The 18,206-nt window shown below is 45.0% G+C and overlaps 1 protein-coding gene across 5 annotated transcripts in view; it reads right to left on the bottom strand.

Moving 5' to 3' along the window:
* mtmr1b (myotubularin related protein 1b) overlaps window positions 1-18,206 on the bottom strand; it is a 94,701-nt gene that overhangs the window by 30,294 nt on the left and 46,201 nt on the right. For all 5 annotated transcript variants that reach the window (XM_043705114.1, XM_043705117.1, XM_043705116.1 and 2 more), the window contains 6 exons: window positions 17,473-17,556; window positions 14,997-15,146; window positions 13,226-13,414; window positions 11,452-11,637; window positions 6,702-6,908; window positions 4,534-4,626 (listed from right to left, as the gene is read on the bottom strand). In XM_043705114.1, the coding sequence (XP_043561049.1) occupies window positions 4,534-4,626; window positions 6,702-6,908; window positions 11,452-11,637; window positions 13,226-13,414; window positions 14,997-15,146; window positions 17,473-17,556 (909 nt within the window). The remainder of the gene's footprint in view (window positions 1-4,533; window positions 4,627-6,701; window positions 6,909-11,451; window positions 11,638-13,225; window positions 13,415-14,996; window positions 15,147-17,472; window positions 17,557-18,206) is intronic.

Here is an 18,206-nt window from a genome sequence, read left to right as displayed (position 1 = left end):
TCAACTGCCATGGCAGGATTTGAACCTGAACTAAGTCTTTGGATTGACAATCCAGTGATAACACTGGAGACCACTGCTTCCCCAGTAAGGACTAGGTTACTAAGCGAATGACAGATGGAAATGGCAAGTCACAGTGCAACTGGAATGACAGGTACTATATTCTAGAACAGCATCATATAAAAAGGAATCTTTAACTTAAGTCAGACACTGCCCTGTTAACTGGAATGGCCTTTTTCAGAAAGGAACATCAAAAGAATATCACGAGGAGTATGTGACATAACAGACTTTGTAGATCAGGCTCTACTGACAGGTAGAGACCTAAGAGGCTAGCACTCATGTTAAATGAAACAGAGAAAGCTAAGGTAATGTCATTTTCTTTTAAAAAGATCATCAGGATGAAGCAAGATAATTTCCTCTGGTTGTGGAGTCTGATGACAGGCAGTCAGCAGTTTCAAATAGCACCAAGAGAATGAGGAGATCAGGAGAGCATCACAGAATCCCTACAACATGGAAACATGCCATTTGGCCCAACAACTCCACAATGACCCTCCAAAGAGTAACCCATCCAGACCTATTCCCCTTTCGTATTACTCTACATTTACTCCTGACTAATGCAGCTAACCTACACGTCCCTGAACACTATGGGCAATTTAGCATGGCCAATTCACCTAACCCTATGCCAGAAACATTGATTCTCCTGCTCCTTGGATACTGCCTGACCTGCTGTCTTTTCCTGCACCAGGCTCTCAACTCCGATTTCCTGATTCTGCAGTCCTCACTTTCTCCCTGTCAGCTCTTTCTGGTAATTCCCACGCCAATCAAGTGTTTGGAAGAGGGGCGGACCTTCCTCTGGGATCAAAGACTTCAGGGGACAGAGGTCGGCCACTCCAGGGCCCAGCAGTGCCATCACTACCCATGGGATATCGGGGCCAAGATCTCAGATCAAGGAGTGGGAGGTGAACGGTTGCAGACGTCGGCTTGTGAGGGAGGTCGGTTACAGCAAGCCCAATGGATTGGCTCTCAGAGGAGAGGCCAGCTCCCTCTATCAGGCACCAAGTGAGTTGGAAGAAGAGACTCCGAGCTCAGGAGCATACATGTCCCAACATGACTCCCTGACCCACCTCTTGGTTTACAACAGTGGAATGTACAAAGTGGGTATTAAGTTTTTTTTATTCATTCACGGGATGAGGATATTGCTGGCTGGGCCAGCGCTTACAGCCCATCCCTAATTGCCGGGGGGGTTGGGGGGGGGGGGAGCGGAGTTAAGAGTCAACCACGTTGCTGTGGATCTGGAGTCCCACATAGGCCAGACCCAGTAAGGATGGCAGAATTCCGTCCTAAAAGGACATTACAGTCATAGAGATGTACAGCATGGAAACAGACCCTTCAGTGCAACCTGTCCATGCCAATCAGATATACCAACCCAATCTAGTCCCACCTGCCAGCACCCGGCCCATATCCCCTCAAACCCTTCCCATTCATATACCCATCCAAATGTCTCTTAAATGTTGCAATTGTTCTAGCCTCCACTTCCTCTGCAGCTCATTCCATACACATACCACGCTGTGTGTGAAAAAGTTGCCCCTTAGGTCTCTTTTATATCTTTCCCCTCTCACCTTAAACCTATGCTCTCTAGTTCTGGACTCCCCCACCCCAGGGAAAAAACTTTGTCTGTTTATCCTATCCATGCCCCTCATAATTTTGTAAACCTCTATAAGGTCACCCCTCAATCTCCAACACTTCAGGGAAAACAGCCTCAGCATGTTCAGACTCTCCCTGTAGCTCAAATCCTCCAACCCTGGCAACATCCTTGGAAATCTTTTCTGAACCCTTTCAAGTTTCACAACATCTTTCCGATAGGAAGGAGACCAGAATTGCACACAATAATCCAACAGTGGCCTAACCAATATCTTGTACAGCCACAACATGACCTCCCAACTCCTGTACTCAATACTCTGACCAAAGGTTGGCATACCAAACGCCTTCTTCATTATCCTATCTACCTGTGACTCCACTTTCAAGGAGCTATGAACCTGCACTCCAAGGTTTCTTTCTTCAGCAACACTCCCTAGGAGTATACCATTAAGTGTATAAGTCCTGCTAAGATTTGCTTTCCCAAAATTTAGCACCTCGCATTTATCTGAATTAAACTCCATCTGCCACTTCTCAGCCCATTGGTCCATCTGGTCAAGATCCTGTTGTAATCTGAAGTTACCCTCTTCACTGTCCACTACACCTCCAATTTTCATGTCATCTGCAAACTTACTAACTGTACCTCTTATGCTCGCATCCAAATCACTTATGTAAACGACAAAAAGTAGAGGACCCAGCACCGATCCTTGTGGCACTCCAATGGTCACAGGCCTCCAGTCTGAAAAACAACCCTCCACCGGCATCACCCTCTGTCTTCTACCTTTGAGCCAGTTCTGTATCCAAATGGCTAGTTCACCCTGTATTCACCAGACTCCCATGAGGAACCTTGTCGAACGCCTTACTGAAATCCATATAGATCACATGTACTGCTCTGCCCTCATCAATCCTCTCTGTTACTTCCTAAAAAAACTCAGTCAAGTTTGTGAGACATGATTTCCCACGCATAAAGCCATGTTGATTATCCCTAATCAGTCCTGCCTTTCCAAATACATGTACATCCTGTCCCTCAGGATTCCCTCCAACAACATTAGTGAACCAGATGAGATTTTTCTGACAAATCAACAAATGCTTCATGGTCACATTGAGACTCTTAACTCCAAATTTTTATTGAAATCAAAATCTACCATCTGGCATGGTAGAGTTTGAACCAGGGTCCCCATGACCTGGGTCTCTGGATTAACATTCTATCAATAAAACCATCACCTCCCCTCAATGCCCATTTAATGCCTTCCTTTGGTGGGATGGCCTTCCTGCCGTGGTGTGGAGGCTGGAAATGTGTCAGGATCCCTGCCTGCCTTCATGATTACCCACCCGTTCCTCCTTCATCAAATTTACTGTGGGGTGGGGGAAAAGTAAGATTCACCCTTCAAGAGTCTAAAGGTGAGCAGTTTAGGTGGATTGGCCATGGTAAATTGCCCATAGTGTGAAGGTTTGTACAAGATATGCGCATTAGCCATTGGAAATAAGGCGATATGAGGATAGGTGGGTGGTGGCTCTGGGTGGGATACTCTTGAGAAGGTCAATGCAGACTTGATGGGCTGAATGGTCTCTTTCCACACTGTAGTGGATTCTATCGTTCTATTCTAAGAGAGAAGGTCACAGAACAAGAACATGATGACGGAAAAAAGGAGACTCATTTTCTTTTCATTCAATCACGGGTTGTGAGAAAAACAGTCAGGCTTCTTGGAAAGAGGCAGCTCTGACGATGAAAGCTTCAATATACAGCATTCCTGGTCAGAGCAACCCTGGTAGCCTGTCTTAAACAGTCCACTCCAGGAGGGCTCAGTGAATGTATATGTGGAAGAAGTTAAACAAGGCGCACAGACACAAAAAAAAACTGTCATACGAAGAACACAGGGAAGGCAGGCAGCCATGCATTTACTGCTCCTCAAAGGGACATTGACCACCATCAGAAACACAACTCCAAATCCCAGCAGGCACCCACAGACCGCAACATCCCAGACTCACAGGAACAGGGCCACTAAAATAATCAACACACTTCATCTTTGATCCTCATAATGGATCAATAATAACTTGACTATTCCCATCTGTACAGTTAGAAAGAAGAATGCATAGAATCCCTACAGTGTGGGAACTGGCCCTTCGACCCAACAAATCCACACTGACCCTCCGAAGAGTATCCCACCCAAACGCGTTGCCCATTACTCTACCTTTACCCCTGACTAATGCACCTAACCTACACATTCCTGAACATTATGGACAATTTAGCGCGGCCAATTCACCCAACCTGCACATCTTTGGATTGTGGGAGGAAACCAGAGCACCCGGAGGAAACCCTCGCAGACACGGGGAGAATGTGCAAACTCTGTCACACAGTCGTCCAAGGCTGGAATCAAAGCCGAGTCCCTGGTGCTGTGAGGCAGCAGTGCTTACCACTGAGCCACCCTGCCACCCCAAGAAAGATTTACACTTATTAATCACCTTTCACCAAGTCAGGCACTTTAGAATACTTTTGATGTATAGTCACTGCTATAATGTAGGAGGCAAGGCAGACAAGCAGAGAGACCTCCCACAGACAGAACTGAGATGTGTGACCACAGATAATTCATTTTAATGAGGTTGGTTTAGAGATAGTGACCGGAACAGTCCAGGCACAGCCTCACATACTGTATCACGCAACACCATCAAATCAACTGCTGCAATTACCTGAGTCATATAGCACAGAAACAGTCCCTTCAGTCCATGCTGACCATAATTCCCAAACTAAACTAGCCCCACCCGTCTGTGCTTAGGCCAGATCCTTCCAAATGTTTCTTATTCATGTACTTTTATAAATGTCTTTTAAACATTGTAACATACCCTCATCCAGCACTTCCTCTGGAAGTTCATTCCATACATTTGTCTGAAGGCAGCTCCTACCTGCTTTGTCATTTGCCAGACGCAGTCAATGAACTGAAGGAAGATGGGCGATCGATCAGCATCAGCATGGTTCTCATCACCGTGTCCCACTCTCTGCAAGAAGAGAGAAAGACTAGCCATTACCCAGCACTTTTCACAACCCAGCACACTCCAAACGCACCTTGTCCCACTTTGGTGAGTGTAGTCATTGTTGCAATGTAAGAAACAACTGCCCAGCATAGAGAGCTCCCACAGACACCAGTGAGATAAACCAGTGAGGTATAAAAATGCAGGAAAAACCCAGCAGGTTTGGCAGCATCTGTGGAGACAGAAACAAAAGTTAATGATTTGACACTTCTTCAAAACTGTTTCAAAGAAGAATCAAATGTTAACTCTGCTTTTCTCCCTAAAGATGCTGCCAGATCTGTTGAGTTTCTCCAGCACTTTCTAATTTTATTTCCAATTTCCAGCATTGATGGTAATTTACTTTTACTGAAATGGTCAGTCTGTCTGTTGCTAACTGAGGGATAAATATTGGTTAGGACATGGATGCTAACTGTGCTGGTCCTCTTCATACTGCTGTGGGAGCCTTTACATCCACCTGAGGACTCAAACAGAGCTGCAGTTCCATGTGTCATCCAATACCCCACACTTCTGTCATTTCAAAAATACCTCTGATTTATTTATTATTCACTCCTTGGATCTTGTGGTTGCTGGCTGGCCAGTATTAACTGCCTGTCCCCAATTGCCTTTGAGAAAATGGTGGTAAGCTTTTTTCTTGATCCAAAGCTGCTCTGGCATTTTGAGCCAGTGACAATGAAGGAACAGCAATATATTTCCAAGTCAGGTTGGGGAATGACTTGAAGGGGAACATGCAGGTGTTGGTGCTCCCATGTATCTGCTGGCCTAGTCCCTTGAGGTGCAAGTGGTCGTGGGTTTGGGAAGGCGCTGGAAGAGGATCTTTGGTGAACTTCTGCAGTGCATCTTGTAAATACTATACACTGCTGCTACTGAGCATTGGTGATGGAGAGAATGGATGTTGTGCCAATCAAGCGGGCTGCTTTGTCCTGGATGGTATCAAGCCTCCGGAGTGTTGTTGGAGATGTACCCATCCAGCCAAGTGGGGAGTATTCCATCACACTCCTGACCTGTGCCTTATAGATGGTGAACAGCTTTTGGGGAATTAGAAGGTGAGTTTCTCGCCACAATATTCCTAGCCTCTGACCTGCTCTTGTAGCCACTGTGTTTATGTAGTGGGTCCAGTTGAGTTTCTGGTCAGTGGTAATCCCAGGATGTTGATAGTGGGGGATTCAGTGACAGCAGTGTCATTGAATGTCATGAAGTGATGGTTAGATTTTGTATTATCACACTCATTGCCAGGCATTTGTGTGGAGCGAATGTTACTTGCCATTTGTCAGCACAAGCCTGGATATCATCCAGGTCTTGTTGCATTTGGATATAGACTGCTTCAGTATCTGAGCAGTTGCAAATGGCGAATGCTGCTGAACATAGTGTGGATGTTCGCTGATGATTGCACAGTGACCTTGTGATGGAGGAATGGTCATTCATGAAGCAGCTGAAGATGGTTTGGCCTAGGACACTACACCGAGGGACTCCTGCAGAGATGTCCTGGAGCTGAGATGACTGACCTCCATAACCACAACCGTCTTCCTCGGTATGACAGCCAATAGTGGAAAGTTTTCCTCTGATTCCTATTGACTCCAATTTCTCTGGGGCTCTTTGATGCCACACCTGGTTAAATGTGGCTATAATGCCAAGGGCTGTCACTCTCTCCACCCCTCTGGAATTCAGCTCTTTTGTCCATTTTCGAACCAAGGCTGTAGTGAGGTCAGGAGCTGAGTGGCCCTGGTGGAACTCAAACTGGGCGTCACTGAGCAGGTTATTGCTGAGCAGGTGCTGCTGGGTAGCAGTGTTGATGACACCTTCCATCACTTTACCGATGACCGAGAGTGATCAGTATTGCAGGGCAGCATCAGGCTCCATTATTTGTTCCAGTGTCTACAGCAGGATTAAAGACCAATTCCAGGTTTATAAAACTCAAGTTTCAAGTGATGTAGCAAGCGAAATGATTCAGAGATGAGTTGGACCAAAGGGTCTGTTTCCATGCTGTACATCTCTATGACTCTGTTTGCTCACTCACAACTCCATTATGCCCTTTCATTACTTACGACTGCAAAACGGTGTCCGAAATTTAGCCACTCCTTTTCAATCAGCACTTCAAAACCCTTGATAGTTCGGTAGTAGCTGTCGAGGATCAGCATGGTTAGGGAGGTTAGCTGAGAGGTCCGGTCCCAGCCGTCGCTACAATGGACCACAACCGAGGTTTTTGCCGATTCAACCTTGTCTGCTATCCGAACGGCTCCGGCTAAAAGGATCTGGAAAGAAACAGAGGACAGCCAATTAATGACAGAACGAGCTATAGCCTAGAGTTCATAGCGGAGAAAGAAATTAGCATAAACTGAATCATGAAGTTGCATTTCTTCAAAGCCTCAATAATGTCAAGAGGCCCAGTGAAATTCCATTCAAAATACAATTACTTCTGTTACACAAGCAAACAGAGCAACATTTATATACAGCAAAAAAATCAAAGATCACACATTTTTTGGATGATCAGGTGACCTCTATTTCTGCTGCCAGTGGCTGAAGGAGGGGGGGGCGCAGAGGCGACCAGGATGAGTCTGGGTCCTTCTCCCAACAGCATTTGGCGATATTTGTGCCTACTCAAACAGGCATTTGGATCTTCTTTCTCATCTAAGACACCACCATTGACAATGCAACACTCTCTTAAAGCATCAGCCTGTGATATGCTGTATATAGTTAAACTATGTAGTCAGGGCTGTTAGTACTGCCTCTCAGTGTGAAGAATTTAACCTGAAGTAGGACAAAGGAAGAAAATTAACGTGATGATGGCTCAATATCTAATGCTGTTTGTACACAATGTATGGGGCTGACAAGGACGTTTTTAATCTACAACTGGTTCTTTTCCAGTCTTTTTCACTGAGTCAGGCTGCCTTAACACACGCAGTCCTTGGGGCTGCCTCCAAACTCTTTCCTATACCAGCCAATAACACCCCGCCACAACAAAAAATACGAAGCAGATCCCGTCTGTGCGGGCTCTTTATCACGAAGCAGGGACGCAAAGCGGGGAATTTTCCCAACACCCTCTGCCCACTTTGGTGATGAAATTCCAGGCCTATGACACCAAACGTTGGGTATGTCAAAGCAAGTGGAGAACAGCATGGTGCAGTGACAGCACTAAGGTCATACACACACAACCACATCTCATGTGAAAGAAGGTCACTCCAGTGAAGAACAACCAAGAGACGCTGGAGAGAAAGTAGCAATGCCATCCAGTTACAGACTGCCATCCTGAAAATGCCCCATTATCTCATCTTTGGGTCTTCTCTTAGTTAGCCAATCCTCTATCCATGTCAATATACCTCCATTGGTGAAAGTGAGGACTGCAGATGCTGGAGATCAGAGTCTAGATTAGAGTGGTGCTGGAAAAGCACAGCAGGTCAGGCAGCATCCAAGGAGCAGGAAAATCGATGTTTCAGGCAAAAGTCCTTCATCGGGAATGAGGCAGGGTGCATTCCTGATGAAGGGCTTTTGCCCAAAACGTAGATTTTCCTGCTCCTCGAATATACCTCCACTGCCATGGTCTCTCATCTTATTTACATAGCTATAGGCATGGTATCTTATCAAACACGTTATGGAAATCCAAATACAATACATTGAAAGATTCTCCCTTATCAATCCTGCTTGTTACCTCTTCAAAGAATTCTTGTCAGACTGCAGGGGCTGGTGGTATACCACAGGGCCAGTGCTGGGACCTTTGTTATTTCTTATTTATATAAATGATCTGGATGTGAATATATAAGGCATGATTAGTAAATCTGTCGATGATACAAAATTAGGAGGTATCATTGATAACAAGGAAGGTTATCAAAAACTATAGAGCAATCTTGATCAGATGGAGAAGTTGGTTGAGGATTGGCAAATGCAATTCAATAAAAGGTAAGTATGAGGTGTTGCACTTTGGAAAATCAAGCCAATATAGGACTTATACTGTAAATGGTAAGGTCCTGAGGAGTGTTGTGGAACAGAGGGACCTAGAAGTACAAGTACATAGTTCTTTGAAAGCAAGTCACAGGTAGACAGGGTGGTGAAGAAAGCAATTAGCATGCTTACCTACATCGGTCAAGGGATTGAGTATAGGAGTTGGGATGCTGTGTTACAATTGTATAATTCTTTGGTGAGGCTACAGTTTTGGTCAGAATGAGGGGTGATCTTATTGAGGTGTTTAAAATCATGAATGGTATAGATAGGATGAATGCATATAGTCTTTTTTCCTGGGATGTGGAATTGAAAACTAGAGAGGGCATAGGTTTAAGTTGAGAGGGATTCCTGATGAAGGGCTTATGCCATCGATTCTCCTGCTCCACAGATGCTGCCTGACCTGCTGTGCTTTTCCAGCACCACACTCTCGACTCTAGTCTTCAGCATCTGCAGTGCTGACTTCCTCCTACAGGTTTGGTCACCCTGTTATCAGAAAGACATAGTTAAACGAGATTTACGAGATTTAGAGGGAAAGGTTTAGAGGGATATGGATCAAATACAGGCAATTGGAATTAGCTGCGTGGGCACCAGAGTCAGCATGGACCAATTTGGGCCGAAGGGCCTGTTTCCATACTGTATTACTCTATGACTCTAATCAATTGGCTACTATGATGCATCCTTCCTGAGGCCAGGCTGACTCTGCTTAATTATATTAATTTTCTAAATGTTCTGCTATTATATCCTTGCTAATAGATTCTAACATTTTCCCAGCGAGAGATGTTAAGATCCAAGATCTCTTCTCAAACCCAACTGCCATTTCAGGGCAACTCAACTGCACTAAATTACTGTTGGAAAGCTCTCTCAGTCAGATAAACATGTGGGAGTTAAAGACCACAATTCAAGCTCAGGATCCAATTACAAGGAACTTGGCTTCTTTTAGACTGGTTGACACTATCTGAAATGCAACCAATTAGAGCGTGGAGTCATAACACTCCTGCACTCCCTCACAAGGGAGGCACCTTCTGTTTAATATTGTCCAGTGTTGCTACCATCTAAAGCTGTTATTCCTCTGCCAACTGGGCAAACAAGGTTTTGTGGCACTGTTTAAGATTTCAACAGAGAGAAAGAAGAACTTTCAGTTTGGACAAAAGAATCTAAAATTCAATCTCTCTCTCTATTTCGGTCCGCATGCTGATCTGCACTAATTGTCATAACTGTGGTTAATTCACTAATATCTGGAATCCAGAACTAGAGGGCATAAGTTTAAGGTGAGAGGGGAAAGATATAAAAGGGACCTTAGGGGCATCGTTTTCATGCAGAGGGTGGTGCATGTGTGGAAAGAGCTGCCACAGGTGGTGGTGGTACAATTACAACATTTAAAAGGCATCTTGATGGGTACATGAATAGGAAGAGTTTAGAGGGATAAGGGCCAAATGCTGCTACTAGATTAATTTAGGATATCTGGTCGGCATGGACGAATTGGACCGAAGGGACTGTTTCCGTGCTATGACTCTATCTGCTTTATGCTCCTGTCAAAGTTGGAAGTTCTGCCCGAGCACAGCTCATCTGTCTCACAAAGAGAACAAGTGGCTTCTTTGAAGATTAGACTCTCCTCTGAACATCAAGGCTAGTTACGAAACTATGAAAACCAGAGACAACCTGTTATTTTACTCACTCATGGGATATGAGCATCACTTGCAGGTCAACATTTATTAGCCATCCATAGCTGCCCTTGAGAAGGTGGGGGTGAGCTGCCTTCTTGAACCACTGCAGTCCATGGTTGACCCACATGTTATTGTTTGGGAGGACATACTTTTAGGGAGGGAATTCCAGAATTTTGACCCAGTAACAGTACAGGAATGACAATATATTTCCAAGTCAGGATGGTGAGTGGCTCAGAAGGAATCTTGCAGGTGGCAGTGTTCCCATGTATCTGCTGCCCTTCCTTCCAGATGGAAGTGATTGTGGGATTGGAAAGTGCTAAGGAGTTTTGGTGAATTTCTGCCATGCATCTTGTAGATAATACACACTGCTGTTACTGAGTGTCAGCGTTGAGTGAGTGGATGCTTGTGGATTTGGTGTGAATCAAGCAGCCTGCTCTGTCCTGGATGGTGTCAAGCTTCTTGAATATCATTGGAGCTGCACTCATCCAGGAAGTATTCCAACACACTCTTAAATTGTGTGTTGTAGATAGTGGACCAGGCTTTGGGGAGTCAGGATGGGAGTTACTTGCTATAGTATTCCTAACCACTAACCTGCTCTCCGTGCCACTGTGTTTAATGTGGTTAGACCAGTTCAGTTCCTGGTCTAGAAACTGTCCACTTCATGCCTGAACCACACAGATCTAGGCACCCCAAGTTTTTACCAAGTGAACTCTTCACTACAGCACTAAGACTGAACTGATGCTTCAGGATAGGATAGGAGTGCAGCAGGTGACGGGGTGGGGGTTGGGGGGGGGCATGGCTGGTGAGGTAGGAAATTGTTCCTGCTGACTGTCTAATTGAGTTTACGAAGGTATCTGGTGATCCTGCTCCACTCTGTTACTGCTGTGGGAGATGAGCCCAATGACAGCCATCAGCAAGACTACAACACGATTGACAGGTACATGAGCAAAGTTCTGAGACAGAGAAGGACATGGCGGGGTGGGGGGGGGTTGAAGGAGTTACAAATTGAGCACACACAGTTCCCCCACTTTAACCACAGTCATTATTTCATCTCAGTTTCAGTCTCCAACAGTGCTCCTGTAATTAAGCGCCACAATTAATGACCCAAGGACTGTGCAGATTGAATTACTTGAAGTTCGAGGAGACCAGTTCCATTCAATGGTAATAGTTAAATATCGCAGAACAGGTATCTTACTCTTATGTATTCCAACCAATGAGTTGAATCGATATTTGACAGCCACTTGGCTTCATCTATCACAGGGTAAACGACATCCTTCAGTTTCCTGAGAGACTCCCTCATGACGTGGATGTTATGGATTTCCAAGAATATAAGCTCAGCGTTTGAATATGCAGATTCACTCTCATAGCCTCCACCTTTTGCCTATAAGATAGTGGCAATTGTGCAAATATCAATGATTAGTAAAAACGTAAAGACAAGACTCAATGCATGACCACAGCAGTTATGCCTTCAGCATGAATATTACAAAGAGATGAAATTCTACCTCAGTTAATTGCCCTACAAAATTGGCTCAGCTCAGTTAGTTGGTTCACAATACAGAGTGACACGGACAGCCTGGGTTCAATTCTCACACTGGCTGAGCCTACCATGAAGGAGTCTCCTTCTCAACCTCTCCCCTCACTTGAGGCATGGTGACCCTCAGGTTAACCCAGCACCTGTTACCTTTCTCTCCCCTCTGGGACTATTGCACCTTTATAAACATTACACGAAGTGCAATGGATTCGGAATTTGGTTTAAAGATTTCCAATCACTTTATTTTTTGAAAAGTCTATTTACAGCCACTTTTATTGTCTGACAATATGACCTCCGTGGAAACGTAGAAAATAGGAGCAGGAAGAAACCACTCGGCCCTTCAAGCCTGCTTCACCATTCAATACCATCATGGCTGATCATCCAACTCAGTAACCTGTTTCCACTTTCGCCTCATATCCTTTGATCCCTTTAGCTCTAAGAACTATATTGAACTTCTTTTCAAAACATTCAATGTTTTGGCCTCAACTCCTTCCTGTGGCAGAGAACTCCACAGACTCACTATTCTCAGGATGAAGAGATTTCTCCTTATTTCAGTCCTAAGTGGCCTACCCTATATCCTTAGACTGTGATCCCTGGTTCTGGACTCCCCAGTCAACAGCACCTGTGTTTACCCTGTCTAGTCTGGTTAGAATTTTATAGTTTTCTATAACAGCTCCCCTCATTCTTCTAAACTCGAGTAAATAACTCTTAAAGGATCCAGTCTCTTTACCTGGCAGTTCTGCCTTCCCATGAACCAGTCTGGTTCAGTGCACTCCCTCCACAGCCAGAACATCCTTCCTCAGATAAGGAGACCAGAACTGCATACAATACTTCAGGTGTGGTCTCACTAGGCCCTGACCAATTACGGCAAGACATCCCTATACTCCAATCCACTCGCTATAAAGACCAACATGCTGTTTGCTTTCTTCACCGTCTGCTGCACCTTTATCTTTATCTGCTGCACCTTTATCTTTACTTCCAGTGACCGTTGGACAAGGCACCTCACCCCTCTCCTAATCTATCGTTATTCAGGTAAAAATCTATTCTTTGGTTTTTCCTACCAAAGTGGATAACCTCACATTTATACAGATAATCCTTCATCTGCCATGCATTTACCCACTCGCTCAACTTGTCCAAATCACATTGAAGCATCTCTGCATCCTCTTCACAGCTCACCCTCCCAGCCAGCCTTGTGACATCTGCATATCAGTAGATGCAACATTGAATTTCCTCATCCAAATCATTAAAATAAGTTATGAATAGCTGGGGTCCAAGCACTATTGCCTAAGGCATCCTACAAGTCCCGAGTTGCCACTTGGAAAAAGACTCGTTTATTCCTATACTTTCCAACCAGTACTCTCTCTCCACTTCAAGTCACTACCTGCAATCGTATGCAATTTAATAATACAAGTTAAAAGATGCTAAACGTAACAAGCACCTTACTGGCGTCTGCCACACTGCTCTGTCGAGCATCAAAGATGATTAACTTGTGAGACTGCGCATTGGCGTCCATGATGGTTTGTAAATATTTCTCATCCTCCTTACACCGCTTGTCATTTGGCCCCACCAATGGCTGACTGCATCGAGTAATCGTCGCTTGGCTTTCTGGATGGATCCAAGACAAAACCTGATGGAGGAGGCAGAAAGAGTCTTTAAGTGCATCAAGGCTCAGTATTTTAGGGAGTACAGTATATTTAATTTGATTGTTGATGGGACATATGTTCCACAGGGAGTGCAGTAAAGTCACTCCATCCCTCAAGCCTGTTCCAGTGGTCAATGGGATCTGGGGTGGCCTTTAAGGGCTGGAGTTGAACCGGGTGGTGTTAGGGTCATTAAGTGCAAAGTGACAAAGCAGAACAAAAAAGTAAGACAGGAGAGGGCTGAGCCAGAGGAGGCACAATGTTGATGTGCTGAGATCATGGTTTCTTGCAATGATCTGAGCTCTGAAGGGAGTTATGTTTCTCTCTCTAACAGCGAAGGGAAGAAGATTCACTCAAAGGACAAGGTAAGAAGGACAAAACCGACTGAACACACAATGGAATAGTTAATGATTTCAGGATCAATGCATTAAACCAGATCTCACACATTTTCCAGACAATCTTTGCCTTGGTTTCAAACTCTTAATGCTTTACAGGTAGCATGGTGGCTCAGTGGTTAGCACTGCTGTCTCACAGCACCAGGGACCTGGGTTTGATTCCAGCCTCAGGTGACTGTGCACGTAGAGTTTGCACATTCTCCCCGTGTCTGCGTGGGTTTTCTCCGGGTGCTCCGGTTTTCCCCTACAATCCAAAGGTGTGCAGGTTAGGTGAATTGGCCATGCTAAATTATCCAGTGTTCACGGACGTGTAGGTTGGATGCATTAGTCAGGGGTTAAACAGAGGGGAATAGGTTGGGTCAGTTACTCTTCGGAGAGTCAGCGTGGACTTGTTGGGCCAAAGGACTTGTTTCCACACTGTAGGGACTCTGATTCTACTCAGCTGCCAACAAAATGCTGGCAAAACTCAACTCATAAAGAAGACTCTGAATAACACTGCTGTTTTCTATAAATTGGCGTGATTATGGCAGAGCTGAAAATGTGTTGCTGGAAAAGTGCAGCAGGTCAGGCACCAACCAAGGAGCAGGAGAATCCACGTTTCGGGCATGAGCCCTTCTTCAGAAATGATTATGGCAGATTCAACAAACAGCAGCCTATTTATAACCAGCACATTCCATTTATCTATCCCAAACATTTTAATCATGTAATTGCCTATCTCACGATGCGTGTGTGTGTGTGCGTGCGTGTCCATGCTCACTCATACATGTACATATTGCTTTTCTGAGTGCCTTGTTAACACCATCTTTCAGCATTTCCACTACAACTGATTATCAGGCTAATCCTCCAACCTTACAAATATATAGTTATGTTTACTTAATGCTAGTCTTTTTTTTTTAAAAGGAAGGTAACCACACGTTTAATAAAACAGAAACAGTTTAAGGATTAGCTTATAATTTAGAGAAAAATATGCAGCTCTTGTTTAACAAAAGCACTGACCAGAATCTGAGTTGCTTACTATCCTGTGGTCCTGTCATTCTCACAGGAATGACACAGCAGCTGTTTCAATGCTGGGTTTATTATAGAGAGATTCGAAAGGAGTTGTTTCTGCTGGAGTGCCAAATGCAGCCACACCACAGAGACTCAAACAAAGAAATAAATTCTTTTGGGAACTCACTGGGATTCGCCCACGTGTTCGAAATGCTGCCACTTTACAAAGGTCGTCATCTTTGACACTGGTAGGCACCACCACAATCGAAGGGTACGTATCGCAGAGTTCATAGTTGCTGTTGATTTTACTGATGACCCAACTTTCATTTGGCAAACCCTGGACAGAGCACAAATAGACAGTGAAAAGAACAAGAGAAGCAAAAGATTGCTAAAACTTTAACTCAGCTTCTCTCCAAAGCTGTTGGCTAACCTGCAGGGTGCTTCCAGCATTTCCGAGAGAAGGAGAGGGAAAGGGAGGTGAGGTAGATCGGGGTGGGGGGGAATAAGGGGAGGGGAATGCAATGCACTGAGCACAAGCTTTAGACTGGCTCTCCCCTTGCGGTACCAAGGGAGTGCAGCATTCTCGAAGGAGAGCAAGGAAGTTACCTTATTGGCTGGAGTCAAAGTGTGGCACTGGAAAAGCACAGCAGGTCGGGCAGCATCCAAGGAGCAGAATAGTTGATGTTTTGGGCATAAGCCCTTCAGCAGGAATGATGGCTGGGCCAGTACTACCTCCTAAAACCAACAGCACTAAAACAGATTATCCGGTCATTATCCCGCAGCTGTTTGTGGGAGCTTGCTGTGCACAACATGACTGCCAAGTCACAACAACTGACCCCCAGATTTTAAAAAATGGACTTCATCTGCTGTAAAGCATTTTGAGAAGTCTAATGTTGTGACAGGCGCTATCTAAATCCAAATCTCTCTTTCCATTTAGAAAGAAAAATGGGGAGTGTTCGCATCTTTACAAATCGGCTCCCTCTATGTGGCACACACAGCTGATTGACCTGGTGTACTGCTTACAGGTTCCACATGTACATTTAGTCCAATGGGATTCTCTTTTATACTGTGATGACTAGCCTGCTGCTCTAGGCTCAAACTGAAAGATACAGGAGGAACAGGAGAGCTCTTTGAAAGGGCTGACAGTATTAGCAATGGTCTGAATGCCCTCCTTCTGTGTTGCACAGCTGTATAATTACAGATAAAAATACATGTGCAATAATAGATTTTACACTCTCACCACTGAGAAGGGTAAGGTCTGCTTCTCTGACTAACATGCCTGAACTTTGAAAGAAGTTTTAATGACAAGTTTCTCACCTTAACATTTGGTATGAATGAAATAAATCTTCTAAAATTGTGTGGAGTTGTCCCTTGGACACTTGCTCATGACAAGAACCTGCTCAAGGAACCTCTTGTCATATGAGGAGAGACTGGATTGGTTTAGATTCGGTGATATTCACTGGAATCTAGAAGAATGAGGATCTCACAGAAACCTATCAACTTCTAACAGGACTAGGCAGGGCAAACAGGGGAATGAGCAGGGAAGCCACAACCGGGCTCACAGTCTAAAGATAATGGGTAGGCCATTTAGGAGAAAGATCTTCACCCAGACAGCGTGTCTGTCGAATTCACTACCACAGAGGACAAAGATTTAAAACGGACATGAGGGGCAACATTTTTTTTAAACACAGAGTGGTTAGTGGGTGGAGCTGGCCAAAGGACCTGTCTCCATGCTGTATAACTCTATGCTGTAAAACTGTTGAGGCCAAAACATTGTATGTTTTCAAGAAGGACAGATATATATATATATAGTTCACAGGACTAAAGAGATCAAAGGAGGTGGGAGGAAGTGAGAACAGGGGACAGAATTAGATGATCAGCCATGATCGTATTGAATGATGCAGCAGGGTTGAAGGGCCGAATGGCCTACTCCTCCTCCTATGTTCAATGTGTGGAGAGTTGTGATGCTACAGCTCTCACACGGTTCTGATGAACAGGGAACTTTCCCGCTCTTACCATCTGCCACAGGCGTACCAAAGGACTCACAACCAAAGTGTTTGCCTGTTCTTCTATCAAACCTTCCACGGCCATTATGTCCCGAAGTGGGATTCAGGCTTGGAGCTTCTGGTCCAGAGGTAGGGACCTCCTCACTTAGCCACAAGACCAGCTGGCAAACTATGGCCTTGCACGAGAGAAAAACAATCAGAATACTTTGTTGTAGAGAAACACAACTGCTTTGCTAATGCACTTCAGGGAAGGGGACTTGCCAGCCACACCCAGTTTGAATTGTAAGTGACTCCAGTCCTATTCAATGGTGTTGACCCTTCGAGCACTCTGGAGTGGCCAGGTAAGCTCATCCACTTGTCATGGCTTTCCAAGCCCAACAAAAAGAACCTGCATTTATATAGCACCTTAAACATAATATTCATGTCCCAGGGTGACTAGGGAGGCACAATAAATGATCCTTGCCAGCATCGCCTGCATGCCGAGGACAGAAGTGGAACAAGCCTGAGAGCCCCAACCTCCAACTCACACGGTGGGAGAGAGCAAAACCGCGCAGAATTGGCACCAAAAGGTTGACCAGCTTTAAATAACATGCTCCGTACAGAAGGAGAGACAACATGTGGAATATGCCATGGGTAAGAGGGACATTGGTGACCCACCTGTCTTTTATATTCTGCCACAGCATCGTACACCTTCCAGCCCTGAACCGGATACTTCTCCTTATACTTCATTGCAAACAGTGGCTAGATGGGAGAAAGAAAACAGTAACAACACATTATGACCCAACACATTGAACCTGACGTCAAACAGCATTGTCTGGCAGGTTACCCACACCTGGCTAAGTGGGAATCCAGATGTTCCTGATGTCGTTTTGATCAGTAAATAAGAAGCAACTGACAATGATGCTGAGCGAGTGTTGTCTGTACTCCTGCCAGACGGTACTGGGGGAGCAGCTTTTCTCGCCAACAACACAGCCTCCCCCCCCCCCCCCCCCCCACGGACAGTAGCAGTTCGAGAAGGCAGGTCACCACCACCTTCACCAGGGCAACCAGGGACAGGCAATAAACGCTGGCCCAGCAAGTGACACCCACATCCTGCCAGTAAATTTTAAAATTCACACGAGGTCAGGAGCTGTTGTGTGTGTTAATTAAATAATGATGTAAAAAAAGTGAAAATATTTTTGATTGTAGAGTGTGCTTTTTATTACTTGTTGGGTTACTGCATATGGCTTGACTGCTAAAACAGTGCATGCTGGAGCAGAATGCTGTGCAGACACAGGGTCAGAAAGGGGAGAGGTCATTATTGACAGCTCAACACTAACACCAGCAGGGGGTAGCAACCCAATGAAGAGCTTGGACAGACAGCAAGCAATGATCCAACTTCCTCCATGATG

This window comes from Chiloscyllium plagiosum, chromosome 15 (assembly GCF_004010195.1).
Source record: "Chiloscyllium plagiosum isolate BGI_BamShark_2017 chromosome 15, ASM401019v2, whole genome shotgun sequence".
Classification (NCBI taxonomy): domain Eukaryota; kingdom Metazoa; phylum Chordata; class Chondrichthyes; order Orectolobiformes; family Hemiscylliidae; genus Chiloscyllium; species Chiloscyllium plagiosum.
This window is presented reverse-complemented; position numbering and strand designations above follow the sequence as displayed.